Source organism: Panthera uncia, chromosome D2 (assembly GCF_023721935.1).
Source record: "Panthera uncia isolate 11264 chromosome D2, Puncia_PCG_1.0, whole genome shotgun sequence".
Taxonomy (NCBI): Eukaryota; Metazoa; Chordata; class Mammalia; order Carnivora; family Felidae; genus Panthera; species Panthera uncia.
Genome location: NC_064818.1, coordinates 65,001,534 through 65,016,822, shown reverse-complemented (window position 1 = coordinate 65,016,822; position 15,289 = coordinate 65,001,534). Strand labels below are relative to the sequence as shown.

The window sequence follows — 15,289 nt, the reverse complement described above, 5'->3', positions numbered from 1 at the left end:
TTTTATTTTATTCTGTTAGCACCACAGCGTGAGCATTTTCCATGTGCTTTGAGGCCTTAAAAAAAGGATCCAAATTGTAAAAGCATTGTGAGGTGACAGATGGTAGCTACACTTGTGGCGAGCATAGCATAAATAGAGATGACGAATCACTGTGTTGTGCACCTGAAACTAACATAACACTGTGTGTCAACTATACTCGAATAAAAAAGAAGGATCCAAGCAGAGAGGTTGCGTTTAGTGGTTAGACCAATTTGCCATTGCTCCTATTTTCAGGTGTTTAGATCCTTTTTAATTTTCTTGCCGTTATTAATCACCCTGTAATAATATCTTTCATTTATCTTCTTTACGTATTTAGGATGACTTTCGCAAGACAATATCCTAGCAGGAGATGGTTTTGAATTTTTCAACTTAGATGGATTAAGTTTGGGGAGGTTTTAGGGTATAACACTGGGGCAGAGAGTTAAGTGAAAAATTGAAAGGATAGAAACCCTTCTACTTTAATTTTTTTTTTAATATTTTATTTATTTTTGAGATAGAGACAGAACACAAGTGGGGAGAGGCAGAGAGAGGGTGAGACACAGAATCTGAAGCAGGCTTCAGGCTGCTGTCAGCACAGACCCCGACATGGGGTTTGAACTCACAAACCGTGAGATCATGACCTGAGCTGAAGTTGGATGCTTAACTGACTGAGCCACCAAGGTGCCCCTAAACCCTTCTACTTTAGATTGCTTTGGTAAGAGTCTTAGAAGGTTCCCTCCTTGTTGAAGACAAGACCTCAGCTGTGTCCCATAGGTTGGACAGCCGGGACATGGGAATTGAGGAAAAAATAAGCTTTTAATGCATCCCTTTTAACATGTAATAAACACGTGAATTTATCACTCCTGATGACTTATGAGCAACTTCCTTGTAGGTGCCCAAAGGTGGTGTGTCGGAGATCTCAGCTGCCGACAAGGCTGAGGAATTTCGCAGGTACGGATCCGTGTGTGCAGGAACCTTGTGGTCATTTCTTTGGCAACTTAAATGAGGCTGAGAGGGCCCTGATTGCTGGCACAATAAGATTCTGGAAGCCGCTGTGCTCTCTGTGTCTTTCTGTTCCAGACAACAGGCTGACTTTGTGGACCTGAGCTTCCCAACGATTTCCAGTACGGGACCCAATGGCGCCATCATTCACTACGCGTAAGGCATGCGGAGGAGCACGGTGCCTGGCTTTGCTGCTGCTTCTGCACAGGAGCCTGAGCAGGGGAGAGACATTATTTTACCAGAGGCCCCAGTGCCCACCCCCATGTTGTCTGTTGAGACTGTTCTTATATGGGAAATAAGGTCTTGTTTTCTCTCAATCTCCCACTCTCTGCCTTTTGGGAGCCTCCACTTAGGCTCAGGTGTATGGCACTGACATTCTTCACGATGTAGTCAAATGGGTTGTCCCCATTTCCTTTCTGTGTCTACAGAAGCTGTATTCATAGCTCTTGATCATGGTGATCGGTGTTTGTCTTTCTTGATAATGGCAGCCATCTTGATGCAGGAGTCCAGACATCTTTGTGAGCTCCATCACTCCATACCAAAAAACTTATCATGAGGTTGTTGAGCATACTATTACGGTTAGGGAGATAATCAGCACCCTTTCTTCCCTCCTTGTGGGCTTGGCACCCAGCCTACGAGGCATTTTAGCAGATGACCTATAAGAGCCTGTGGACTCACAGAGCTGAGCATTCCCTGCACTGTGAGATGGGAGGGGCACTGATAAGTTTAGGGCTGATCTGTCTGTGGAGATGGTGGGAAATGGAACTTGGCTTGATTATTGGGCTTCAGCTTTCAGAAATGCCCAGTTGAATGTATTTGCCTTGTGTTGGGCATTCTGAGTTCTTTGCTCCATGTCTGAGGTACACAGTCTGGGGGAAGATCACTTGGTCTGTCTCACTGGGCTGTACTTGGGCAGAGATTCACCCCCACCCCCTTTTAATAGTTGCTTTTAGAGCTTTTAGTCTTGGGGCAGATTTTGAAGCTGTGTGGGAGACAGTCACAGCTGTGATTGTGCAGCTCTCTCGTATTAATGCTTCTGTTCCAAAATTAAAATATCAAAAGGACTCCAGTTTTTGTCTTATGTTTAATTCAGGTGATGAATTTCTTGGCTGGATGCTATCCTAGAATTTTACATGTAATTAACACATTAAAAAGAACTCCGATCAAATGGGGGAGAAGCCTGCTTCTACTTTGGCATGTTTTCACAATGGGCTGCTGGAAGCCTGTTGAGAAGCAGGACGTTGCTTCCATGTCTGGTTGTCTTTTTCAGTCGTTCGGCCCAAGTAGCCACTGATGCCCGTAGTGCTGGAGAGGGGGTGGTGCCTGGAAATGAAGGAGTCCTTCTCTCAGCGGCAGGGCAGAGACTTGCAGTGCTCTTATTCGTTGTAGCATTTCCCAGTGCAGTGACACTGTCTGGAAGTGGCCTGGGGAAATCAGATCACTTTTTAAAAGTGCTTCGTGTTCATTTGGAAAAAGTGCTTTCGTGTAAGAACATTGTGATCTACTTCACTTCCCAGTAAAAATCCCTTTAGTTTTCCTCCCAAATTGAGGAATTTACCTCCTGCCTGTCTGGTGGCCTAGGAAGCAAGTGGGGAGGCTCCTGACGGGGTCAGGACTGAGGGAGTCACATGGAGGCTGAGGCCGGGGCCTGGGACCCCCACACCCAGAGACAAGTGACTCCTGGCTGCTATATTCCCAGTTCTGAGGACTCTAGCTTGGTCCTGCTGCATCTAATGATTATTATTTTTGTAACTTTTACAATTATTTCATGAACATCTTTTTTGTTCCAAGCACACATGGAGCTAGATATAAAGAGATATGTTGTTCTTCTTTCTCTTGATCTCTTTATCCAGTTGGGGAGATAGGTCGACTGGGTCTTTGACTAGTTCTAGAAGATTAAGTTATTTGGAATAATTAATTTAGTTGGTAACTTTTAATTTTGATATAATTTCAGACTTAACCTAAGTTGTAAGAATAGTATAAGGAACTCTTATTTGTCCCCCTCCCAGATTCAGGAAGTATTTACATTTGTGGACTAATTATTTTTTAATTAACTTTCTTAGGCCAGTCCCTGAGACGAATAGGACCTTGTCGCTAGATGAGGTGTACCTGATTGACTCGGGAGCTCAATACAAGTAAGTAAACTAGGGCTGCCATAGAGCTTGACGATGTTGGGTCAAAGCAGTTGAATAGGGGGCAAGCCAGGCTCCAGCCGAGAGCACTCAGCTGAGACTCTCACTCTGCACCTGCTGCTAATGGACTCGTTCCCGTGTCTTGTCCTTTTTTTCCACCCGTGGTTGAAAGAGCCCAGTGGTGACTCTTCCCACAAAAGACTGTTTGATAGGAATGTTTAGTTCTTGGCCGAGTGTTGTTAAATACTAAATAAATAACTGAAAGCAAGCTTTCAAAACCACTGGAAAGGCTTCTGCTCTAGCTCATAAACTGCCTGCTAGCTCTCTGGACTTGTAGTGGCCTCAGGGCCTTGGGAGGTAAGGGATTAATTTTGAATGAATGAATGAGAAACTAGGTTGCCCCCGAATTTCTGAATTTTCGTCTTCACATCTTGCTCCTTTTCACACTCATCCTCTAGAAAGTTTCTCAGAGGAGAACCCAAGAGTTCGTTGGGTCTCGATGTGGAAGCCATGAGAGGGAGCTGGAACAGGTGTTGTCTGCATGAAGAGGGCACGAGCAAGGCCTTTTAAATGCTCCTTTCCCACTGCAGTTGGGACCATGGCTGAGGGGGAGCCTGATCTTTAAGTGAGCTCCGCCCCGTGCATGGAAACCACAGCCTAGCCTTGGGACACATGGGTTGGTATTCATGATAACAGCCTAGAACTGAGGGTGTTGAGATTATTTGGCTAGTGGTGTAAATTTTGGTTCACTTCTAAATTTTAGCAGGATTCTAGAAGTTATCCTTTCTGTGTCACAGGTATGGATTAGTGTGTTCTAAGAGATACCTTTGGGTATTTTTAGGGTTCAGTCCTTTGTTGTCCTGATGGGAGGAATTGGAGGTTGGCTCTCTCTCTTTTCTTTTTCATGTTTATTTTTGAGAAAGAGAGAGAGGAGCATAAATGGGGGAGGGGCCGAGACAAAGGGGGGATGGAGGATCCTAGACAGGCTCTGTGCTGACAGCAGAGAGCCAGATGCGGGGCTCAAACTCACAAACTGTGAGCCAAAGTCGGATGTTTAACTGACTGAGCCACCCAGGTGCCCCGGCCCTCTTTTGATAGAAGCAGGCTCCTGTTTACTTTGTCCTCTTCCCCCTCGTTTATGACCCCAGTGACAGCGTCTCCCATGAAACAGTCCTCGCATTGTGCGTGTCAGGGCCTGATGAGTTTACTCTCAGTACATGAGGCCATCCTTGCATTCCTACTTTGTCTCATTTAGTTTTTTTAAGCGACTTTTTTGAGATATACTTCACATACCATACAGTTTACTCACGTTAAGTATACAATCAATGGTTTTTAGTATATTCACAGAATTGTGCAACCATCACCACAAGCAATTTTGAAACATTTTCATCACCCTTAGAAAGAAACCCCATTCCCATTAGCAGTCACTTCCCATTTTCTCCTACCTAGGAAACCATTACTATACTTTCTCTCTACGGGTTTGCCTATTCTGGGCATTTCCTATAAATGGAATTATATATAATGCATGGCTTTCTCTGTCTGGCTTCTGTCTTCAAGGTTCATTCGTGACCTAGTGTGTGTCAGTACTTTATTCCTTGTAATTACTAAGTAATATTCATCGTATAGATACCACATTTTGTTTATCCATTGATAGCCATTCAAGTTGTTTCTACATTTTGGGTTTTATGAATAATGCTACTATGAACGTTTGTATACAGGTTTTTCTTATTTTAATTTATTTTTTAATTTACATCCAAGTTAGTTAGCATATAGTGCTGTAAGGATTTCAGGTGTAGATTCCAGTGATTCATCCCCTACGTGTAACACCCAGTGCTCATCCTAACAAGTGTCCTCCCTAATGCCCCTTACCCGTTTAGCCCATCCCCCCACCTACAACCCCTCCAGCAACCTTCAGTTTGTTCTCTGTATTTAAGAGTCTCTTATGTTTTGTCTCCCTCCTTGTGATTTTTGCTTCCCTTCCCTTATGTTCATCTGTATACAGGTTTTTAGATTTTCACTTCTCTTGGGCATTTACCTAGGAGTGGAATTGCTGGGTCATGTGGTAACTCCATATTTATAACCTTTTAAGGAGCTGAAGATTACTTTCCAAAGTGGCTGCACTATTTTACGTGGCCACCAGCAGTGGCCTCACCTACCCCATATTTGAGCAAAAGCTTATTTGGAGTGAAAACTAATTTGTCCTTTCTTCTGGAAAGGGACGGAACCACAGATGTGACACGGACCATGCATTTTGGGACCCCTACAGCCTATGAGAAGGTAAGGTGGAGCAGAAAACTTGAGAGGGCCTCTCTGCTTTTGTAAGAGCATTGCTTTTATGAAAAGGAATTGTGTAACTAAGTAAAATTTGTATGTGGGATAGTAAAATAGCTCATTACTGTGGAGTCAGGCTTATCTGCTTTATGATGTCCATTTAATTAATTACTGGAGACATTTTAAAAGCATTCTGTCTGCTAAGGTCAAGGAACTCAGATTCAAGTTTAACAGCGTCAGTAGTATTCTCTTGAGTCAGGAAATCTCTAGGGATAGGAATGGGGTAGTGAAATGTACGTTTTTTACAAACAGCATCTAGATTTGGTTCTGAAAGCCACCCCCTTCTTTTTTCAAGTTCAGCATTTCCATTTATAGGCTTAGCTGTAGGAACCCTCTGAAATGATATACACTGCTCAGTTTTTGGTCTGTCTGGCCTGGAAAGGAGGAGATAGCAGTGAGGTAGAGAGATGTGCACCAGGAGTCTAGAGTCTGGACTTGAGGTCTTCTCTGCTGTTTACTGGCTCTGTGACCCTGAGTAAAGCACACAGACACATCCACAGAAATGGGGATAAGAGTACCTGCCTCCAGGGCTGGTTGTAAAGGTTCCATGAACCTTGCAAGTTCCCGGATCAGTCACTACCTAGTGAATGTTGGTTGATTCTCAGTGAATCTTTTTCTGGGAACTTCTGCAAGAAGTTTATCCAAGGAAGAGAGTTTTAGGCAGTGCAGCAGAGCAAGGTTCATACTTCAGGTCCTGTGCCTTATCTATTTGTAGGCATGAGCACCTCAGAGGAGTTTGACCTTGGGTCCATATACCTTTGGTGTGACTCTTTTTGTTCTGGAAAAAGAATTCCAGACCAGACTGAAGAGTATGGGTTTAGTCCTAACTCTGCACCTTACCAGCAAACCGCTAACCTTCCCAGCAGCACTTTCTTCATCCAGGCAGTTAGGGATAACCCCTGAGTATAACATTGGTCAGGGCACAGAGGCCGAAGCAGGACCGCCTGGCTCCAAGGCCAGATGCTGCTGCTTATGAAGTGAGCCACCCAGCATGCTGGTTAATCTCTCTGTCAAGTGAGGATGACCACAGCATCTCCATCATGAAGTGTGGGATTAAATGATCAGTGTTTACTATCATGCCTGGCACAGAGGAGTCGCTCGGGAAATGTTAGCTGGCTTCACCAGTACCTTCTCCTACTTTCCCAGTCTTTCTCGTGCTCAGAGTATATTGGAATGTTCATTACCAGGGAAGGATCTGTGGGATCATGTCTCTGACAGTTCTCTTTTACTCAATTTAATTTCAAGATTTTCTGGAAAATTGGTCCTATGACCAAGCTTTTTTTCCACCAGATTTCTTTTTCTTTTCACTCTGATTTTCTCTGTGGTATTGCTAAAAGCCTTCAGAAGCAAGGTTTTCTGAACTGCTGGAAAACTACAGGACTAACACCTCTGTCCCGGTTCTGCAACACGCCCCCTGGGTTTTCTTTGGCAGGAATGCTTCACATATGTCCTCAAGGGCCACATAGCTGTGAGCGCAGCCGTTTTTCCAACTGGAACCAAAGGTAGGTGTTTCCTTCTGTCATATGACAGGCTGGTTCTTGTTCAGACACCAAACGTGTCTAAATGTGAGTGGAAGAACATGTCCTTTCTTGTCGTGTCAGCCCCAGTCCCTTCAGGCCCGTCCAGGGCAGGTGGGTGTGCCGCAGGAAGTGAGTCTCCTGGACCCGCTGACTGAGCTCAGAGGGCCTCCCAGGGAGCAGGCTGAGGTTTGGGCTTGATGTCGGCTGTATACCTCTCTCCTGACCACTTCAGGTGTTGGATGACACATAAAGGTGGCTCCCAGGAGAGTGCAGCCGGGCGTGAAGGCCTCAGGGCCCAAGCGGAAGTTGGTGCAGCCTCCTTCTGCCCTGCAGTGCTGGGCCAGGGCCTCCTGGTTGGGATCCTTGTCGGGATTTATTTTACTGGGAACCTGACTTCAGATATATGCCAGTTTGCTTGAGGACCGATGGATGGGGCACTGGACAGGGAGTTGATAACACCTGGACCTTGAATCTTAGATGGAGCCTGCACTCATCTCCCTGGGCATCCCTTTTATTGCAGTCTGGTTTTAATCCTGAAACCTCCGGGTCCCAGAACTGGGAAGGGAATGTCCCTATCGCCAACACCCTTAGCTGCTGCCGGCGGCCGTCCCCTTGCTGGCTTCGTGGACAAACAATCCTCTGGCTTCAGACTGAGCTCTGATTGGCTGGGGAGCGGCCCTCCTCGGGAGCTCTGATTGTTAGCTCTTCCTTATGCCAGGTTGAAATCAGAACCCTCCAGTAACTTTTACACGCTGGTTTCTGTTTCACCTTCTAGAGCCAAACATAATAAATCTAATCTCTAAAGTGCTTTGCAAATTGAAAAAGTACTGGACAAATATCATCAAGTGGTTCTTATGTGTCTTTCAGGGCACCTTCTTGACTCGTTTGCCCGCTCAGCTTTATGGGATTCTGGCCTGGATTACTTGCACGGAACAGGACACGGTGTTGGGTCTTTCCTGAATGTTCATGAGGGTCCTTGTGGCATCAGTTATAAAACGTTCTCTGATGAGCCGTTGGAAGCAGGCATGATCGTCACTGACGGTATGTGTCCCTCTCACCCAGTGCATATGTGGATCTCTGAGCCTGTTTGAACACTCTCTGTTGTTTCTTATACTTAATTATTTTAAAGTAAATTAGATATACTTTCCCCCTCTTGTCTCCTTGAATTAAGAACAACTTTTTATGATTATAAAAGTGACACGTGTTCATTTTAGAAAAAGTGAGATGGGGAGCACCTGGGTGGCTCAGTCGGTTAAGCATCTGACTTCAGCTCAGGTCATGATCTCGTGGTTCGTGAGTTCGAGCCCTGCGTCAGGCTCTGTGCTGACAGCTTGAGCCTGGAGCCTGCTTTGGATTCTGTGTTTCCTTCTCTCTCTGCCCCTCCCCTGCTCACACTCTGTCTCTCTCTCTCTCTCTCTCTCTCAAAAATAAATAAACGTTAAAAAAAAAAAAATTAGAAAAAGTGAGACAGTAGAACAGCATATGGAAGAAAATGAAAATCACTTGTAATCCAGCCATCCATAGGAAATGCTATTTAATATTTTGATGTATTAGCTTTTGGTCTTTCATATGTGTATATATCTTTTTTCTAATCATTCAGATTATACTGGACATAGTGTTTGTATTCTGCTTTCTTAATGTACTTCCTTTCCCCACGTCATTAACAGATCTCTGTGAATATATTGTAATGCGTGCATCATTATGGCTTATGAATATGCGCTGTGATCTCTGTGGTGGATCCTGTTATTGTACTCAGGGATTTCAGAACCTTCCTTTCTGTTCCTCGAAGACCTATTGAAAGCGGCCATGTGGGAGGAGGAGGCATCTCTGGGCTCTTGCGGCTGGATTGAGGGGACTGTTCACCTGTTTCTCCTCCCCCTCCAGGGTGGGGCTGTCATCCCAGGAGTGGTCATGTGCACGTTCATCATGGGCTGCTTCTCATTTCTGGATTTGGTGTCTTTTAGAGCCAGGGTATTATGAAGATGGGGCTTTTGGAATTCGCATTGAAAATGTTGTCCTGGTGGTCCCTGTGAAGACCAAGGTAGGTAGTTATGTATTTATTTATTGTAAAATTTTCATTATTTCCTAATGAGGGAAGATAAAGATGTTTGTTTTTGGAGCCAAGAGTGTGCCATTTTGGAGCTGAAATGGAGCTTCCTTCCCATAGTGGAGAGTTTCCTAGAAATCACTCTCCTCTGCAGAGCCAAAAAGAAAATTCTTCGTGAACTGGGACCCAGAACTGGAATGCATGGAGCCCCAGGCAGGCCCCTGCTGGATGTGATTTGGGTCTGAGTTTGCTAGAGGCAGCTTCTTGTCATGATGCTTCCTCTACAGGGGCAGGGGGTGGGGGAGGTGCTTGTTTAAAGGCCCCTCCCAGACCCCAGACCCAGAGCTGGGGCCAGGAAACTATATTTTCAACAAATTACCTAGATGATTTTTATTGGGTAAACCTGAAGAGCCATGAGTTATACTGTGGGTCAGGCCCCACAGGCTGGTGAGAAGATAGGTCCGGTGCCCTGCAGAGGACAGGGGCTCTTCCTTCTCCCCATCACTGTTACAAGAGGATGCAGGGCGTCAGGTGCTAGGCTTTACCTAGAAGACCTGCTTACTCCTCTTCTGTGAGTGACTGGAAATCAAACAGTTGGAGAGAAGTGGCTTCTTAAGCCTGCAGGGATCTGCATGTTGAAGTCACTGTCTGTGAGAGTGACCTCTCTTCTTACTCCCAGAGGCCTTGCCAGGATCAGAGACCCAGCATGCCCTCAGGTGCCATGGCCATTCCATACTATGTAGGATGGACAAACCTGTTATGTGTCACCTGATGAGACTAGCAGGTCAGGACAGGCCACGCGGTTAACTGTTAAATAAAAGTGGTGTCGGGCACTTATACGCCGTAGAGTCTTGAGGACCAAAACCAGTGATGTCCCTCATCCAGACACCGCCATGTTGTTTCCTTACTTCTTCTCCCTCACCGTGGACATTAGCCTGTGGACCTGCTGCTGAGAGCCCCTCGGCTTCTGATGGCTGCTGTTTGCACAGCGGAGCAGCTTTTGGACAGTCGTGTCAGCTGGGTTCATCGTGCCTCCTGGGCCGATTGAAAATGCTCTGACCCCTTCTTGGTTCCCAGTCACACCTGGCCCTGAGGGGTGGTCCTGGCTGGTGGGAATGACCTCATGGTGGTTCATTGTGAGAGGGAGAAGTAAAAGCTTCTGTTTTCTTCTTTTTCCAACAGTACAACTTCAATAACCGGGGAAGCCTGACCTTTGAACCTTTAACTTTGGTTCCGATACAGACCAAAATGATAGATGTGGATTCTCTTACAGACAAAGAGGTAATGAGGGTGGCTTGGAGGTGACAGAGTGGAAGTGGGGGTGGGAAGCTACCTTATGCTCTCTAGTCTGTTCTCGCTTTTTAATTTAGAGGTCTGTGCCACCTGAGTCTGAAGATTCTAGGTCTCCTGTGGTCTGTAGGTGCTTTTCCTGTATTTGTTGGCTCTCCAGGTAGGGGTCCTCCCTGCACTATTGTGGGGCTGTAAGGTTTCGTGAGTGGGAATAATTTGCCATTGCTTTCCATGAGGGCAGGAGCCATATCTGCGCTGAGGCGTGTTTAGCAAACCATGGGCCATGTGTCTCCCCTGTGAGAAGCCAGATGGGTGGAAGGGCCTGTTGGCCATTGCGCATACCAGATTGTTTTCTAATGTTGAATGAAACATTAAGGGCATGAAAAGCAAAATCTATTATCATATGCCCAGTTTCCACACAGAAAGGAGAGAGGTGGTAGCTACTAGTCCAGTCACTCTGGGCTGTGAAACTCTTCACAAAGCTAGGAGCACAGTAGTGCTCACCTATCAAGCTCAGAAGGAAACAGGTCTTGAAACCCCTTCAAGTCCTCTGGTGGGTCCCCAGGCCCACACGGCCAGGTGAAGTGACAGGCACCAGGACCTGGAGTAAGCCTTGAGGGATCAGGCCAGGTGATCAACATCAGAGCAGAGAGGGGTCAGAGACAGGGCAGGAATGGTCAACACTGGACAGACAAAACTGCTCCCAAGCCAGGAAGACAGAAGTCAGAAGGACACAAGTTCCAGAGCAGGGTAGGTGGTCAGAAGTCCCTGCAAAGGCAGATGATTGATGGGAGCCAAAGTCAGGACAGGTGTGGTAGGTTCTATAGGAATATGTTTTTATCACTCAAAGCAGCCACTGACCCCACTCCAGGGACCTTGAAGTGCCTCTTTAGGCATCCTCAGTGGCGCACACCTAGGCCTCATGCTCGGCCCTGGAGAAAAGTGCCTCAGGCTTAAGGAGGCCCCTTCTATTGGACTGTGGGATGGAATTCCTGCAGCTAGAAGCCTCTTCTGCCTCATCCAGTTCACAGATGGGTGACAGAAAATTTCATCTACCTCCTGCTTAGTGTGGACACTGTGCTTAACTGCCAGTGCCCTTGACCCGCCAGACATTCCCACTCGCAGCACCTAAACGAGTCCTACTGATGTGGTCGTAGAGGGTGCTGGACAGGACACAGCCTGTTAGCAGTGATGTCAGCTGTGTCTGTGGCGGGAAGAGTCCCTCCAGCATTGCAGGGTTCTTTTCCAGCCTCTGCAGGGGGTGGCTAACGTGAAAGGGGACAAGAACACTAGGTGGGCATGGAAGCCACCCTGCTTAAATCCTTTGTGACCATAGGAGCCACTGTCTCTTACCATGGCCTTGGGTACCGCTTCCAGGGTCTTAGCGAGGGACTGTTCAGTAATAAGTCACTTTACTCTCTTGGAAGACCAAGGCCGTGGCTTCCTACACTGTACCCAGGGTTTGCAATCCTTGCCGTCTAGATAAAATGAACTAATCAGGAGGCATTTCTCCCAATGACATTCTGCTTTATCCAGGGAAATAGTGCATGAAGAAGGTTGAGTGAGACCATTCTTCTTTGAGGGAGAAAGAGTTTTGTTAACCCCACAGTCCACCCCATGACATTGGACGTAGACCAGTGGGTTTTTTTTTTTAATGTTTATTTATTTATTAGAGTGCATGCGCGTGTGCACATGAGCGGGGCAGGGGCAGAAAGAGAGGGAGAGAGAGAATGCCAAGCAGGCTTCACGCTGTCAGCTCAGAGCCTGATCTGGTGCTTGATCTCACAAACCGTGAGATCCTGACCTGAGCCGAAATCAAGAGTCGGACATATAACCGACTGAGCCACTCAGGCGCCCCCAGTGGCTCTGTCTTAATCTGTGGTTCATTACCATACCTTGCATAGCCAATTCACTGAACTGTTCCTTCTGTCAATTTTTATAGGGCAGATAATATCTTCTTACCCTTAGATCATAAGCAAGTTTCTACAGATAACAGTAGATGTACTTAACATACCAGGCAGAGTACATTTATTATCTCTTTCGGCCAAAGAAAGTCTTTCCATATACCACTTAATGAATCTGGGGCTTCGTTCTGTCTGAAGGCACAGTAGTACCCCACAACCAGATTCTATCCATTTGGCTTTTAAAATACTTGGTCACGCCCTTTCCTGTCTCCCAAACAGACTGTCTTAACAATTACTTTAGGGGCTTTTTGGGTTCGGTCTTGCATTCCCATCACTTGTCACCAGATGGCAGCTGAGGACTTTGCTTGTGAATGTGGGCAGCGGCAGGTTTTCAGGGCCTTAGGGAAGTTGGTCAGGCCTCACGGAGGCTGTGTGTACAAACTGAAAGGGTTTTGGGAGTTTCCTCCTGGCCCCGGGGTTGGCCGCTTTGGACTGCGGGCTGTCTTGTAGCCCTGCCCGGCCTCACTGCTGACCCATAGCAGTTGGCTGGCTGTTGACACCTCCCCCGCTCCCCAGCTCCAGCAGGAGCTAGTGAGTTCTTATCGGTGGGGAGTGGAGCGCTGGCGGAGTCAAAGCCAGGTGGCGATACCACTGCATCTGTGTGCCCATCTCGACCCTGAGCTGGTGTTTGGTACCTGGTGCAGACTGTAGTCCCTGAAGCCTGTGCTTCTGTAACACCACTGCCTCCCCGGGTGGTGTTTGGCTCGTTACAACAACTGCGTGGTGGTGGTGGTAGTCTCTCCAGCCTTGCTGCGGCTGAGCGTCTGGTCAGACCCGCTTCCTGGACAGTGGAGAGAATGGGTGGCTGTCCTCTGGGTAGAACTTGCTTCCCTCCAGCCTTCGCACCGCCCTGCCCCAGAGGGGAGAGTTCACCCTTGTGTGGCTGCAGAACTTTGGCCCTCAGGTCTTGTGGATCAGACCTCCTTCCTCCTTCCCTCTTTTAAAAAATCTCCTGAGGCCGTGGCCACATTCAGTTGAGTGTTTGAAAGTTGAGCTCCCCACCCCACCCTGTGGCACCACAGTCCTTGGCCACCCAAGGTTTTGGGTTCATCTAGACAGCCACGCTCACAAGACCCACGTGGGCTCAGCTGATTCTAGTTTATTCAGCTTTGTCAGTGGATTTAGGACAGGAAAGCCCGTGTGTTGGTGGGACACCTTCATGTGTGTCTCTTAGCAGGAATCTTAGCAGCCGTCTAGGGTAAGCACCCTTCTCCTCCGCTGCCACCCAGAGATGGCCCAGGTGTACGGGAATGAGGCCACATGGGTGAGTGAAGGACCCACCAGACCCCCCTGCCCATCCCTCTTATGATGTCCTGTGCGTATGGCTTCCAGGGGTCCTGTTGAGAGGATACCTGGTTACAGGTTACTCTACACTCAGGGAAGCCAAGGCCGTGATTTGCTCTCAGGTGTTTACCGCTCCTTCAGTCATTGTCCACCTGCTGTATGTAGACTGTTCTAGGAGCATTTTACCACAAGCGATGTGGCCTTGTCCTGTCGATTTCCAGGGAAATAGAGCACAAAGAAGTCACTTGTCCCTGAACGGGGTGGGGGAGAGTTTTGTGCATCTCTGCTCTCAACTTGTGATCTCCGTACTTGGGCCATGCCTCTCCGTTTGCCCGTTTAGCCTCTGGGAGAGGTGTGATGGTGAATACCACATTCTTCTTTCTCCCCTCTTGCAGTGCGACTGGCTCAACAACTACCATCTGACCTGCAGGGATGTGATCGGGAAGGAATTGCAGAAACAGGGCCGCCAGGAAGCCCTCGAGTGGCTCATCAGAGAGACGCAACCCATCTCCAAACAGCGTTAATGCCTCCCTGGTTTTTGTTTTTGTAAAATGCTCTGAGGAAGGGAAGAAACTTGGCGGATCCCTGCCATCTGTCCCCTTCCCTCTCCTTCCTTAGTTCCCCTTTTTACTTTGAGATTCTAAGAAGAACTGAAAATCTTCTGATCCTCTTTGATATTTTCTTGCAAACACTCAATCTTTTATGATTTTTTAAATTGTTGAGAACGAGCCGAGAATAAAATTGCTGCACCAGAAGGAGGATCCCCACAAAGCCAAACGCCGATGCGGGGAGATGCCCTGATCAGCCGCAGTGAGTTGTCTGGCCAGTGATGGTGAAGCACTGAGCGCTTGCTCTGGGGTGGCCAAGTTTCAGGTGCTAGTACATTATTCATGATCACCTTGATTCATGAGACTGTATTTATGATCAGTGAATAAAATGTCAAAATGTGCTTTGTCTCGGCTGGCTCTTTCCTCACAGCACTGTCCACGCTGCGTGTTAGGCGAGCTCATCTCCAGGGCTCCTGGCCTTTGGGGCAGGCGTTTTCCAGATAGACGGTCCCCTTTGAGGAGTGATCCCTGGCCTCCGCACATATTGTCTGACTTAATTGTAAGCCTCTCTTGCTTTTCTCTAGGAAATCCAGTGTTTTGGTGAGTATACTGTCGAAAGTGAGTCTTCCATGGTCTACCCTGTAGCATACGTTGTGTGGTGTCTCCCCCATAGCGCCTCAGTCCTCATGTCTCGTCACTTGTTCACAGTGTTCTGTGGCAAGTGCCTGCAACTCCCTGTCCTTGGGCTTTCTCTCTCTCTCTTTTTTCAAAAAAATTTTTATTTTTGAGAGAGAGAGAGAGAGAGAGACAGAGTGCAAGCAGAGGAGGGACAGAGAGAGAGGGAAACACAGCATCTGAAGCAGGCTCCAGGCTCCGAGCTGTCAGCACAGAGCCCCACACGGGGCTCGAACCCACGAACCGTGAAATCACGACCTGACCTGAAGTCTGATGCTCAACCGACGGAGCCACCCTGGTGCCCCAGTTGGGCTTTCTCCTGCGTGGGGCAAGCTTCCCAAAGTCTGCAGAGCTAATGCCCCCAGGGCCTCAGACCATCGTGGTTGGGCATGGGAGGACAGACCTCTTCAACCCTTGGCTGGGATGTCTGGGGTGTCGTCTATACTGTCTTATGGGGTTGCTCAGCGGGATGAAGCCC

General features: G+C 47.5%; 1 protein-coding gene across 2 annotated transcripts in view; it reads left to right on the top strand.

The window, feature by feature from the left end:
• The window catches only part of XPNPEP1 (X-prolyl aminopeptidase 1), a 58,518-nt gene extending 43,981 nt beyond the window's left edge, over nt 1-14,537 (top strand). For both annotated transcript variants that reach the window (XM_049645721.1, XM_049645719.1), the window contains 9 exons: nt 911-969; nt 1,099-1,176; nt 3,084-3,155; nt 5,369-5,429; nt 6,916-6,985; nt 7,871-8,044; nt 8,968-9,044; nt 10,233-10,331; nt 13,984-14,537. In XM_049645721.1, coding sequence (XP_049501678.1) covers nt 911-969; nt 1,099-1,176; nt 3,084-3,155; nt 5,369-5,429; nt 6,916-6,985; nt 7,871-8,044; nt 8,968-9,044; nt 10,233-10,331; nt 13,984-14,112 — 819 coding nt within the window. In that variant the 3' untranslated portion in view covers nt 14,113-14,537. The remainder of the gene's footprint in view (nt 1-910; nt 970-1,098; nt 1,177-3,083; nt 3,156-5,368; nt 5,430-6,915; nt 6,986-7,870; nt 8,045-8,967; nt 9,045-10,232; nt 10,332-13,983) is intronic.
• Nucleotides 14,538-15,289: the final 752 nt, after the last annotated feature.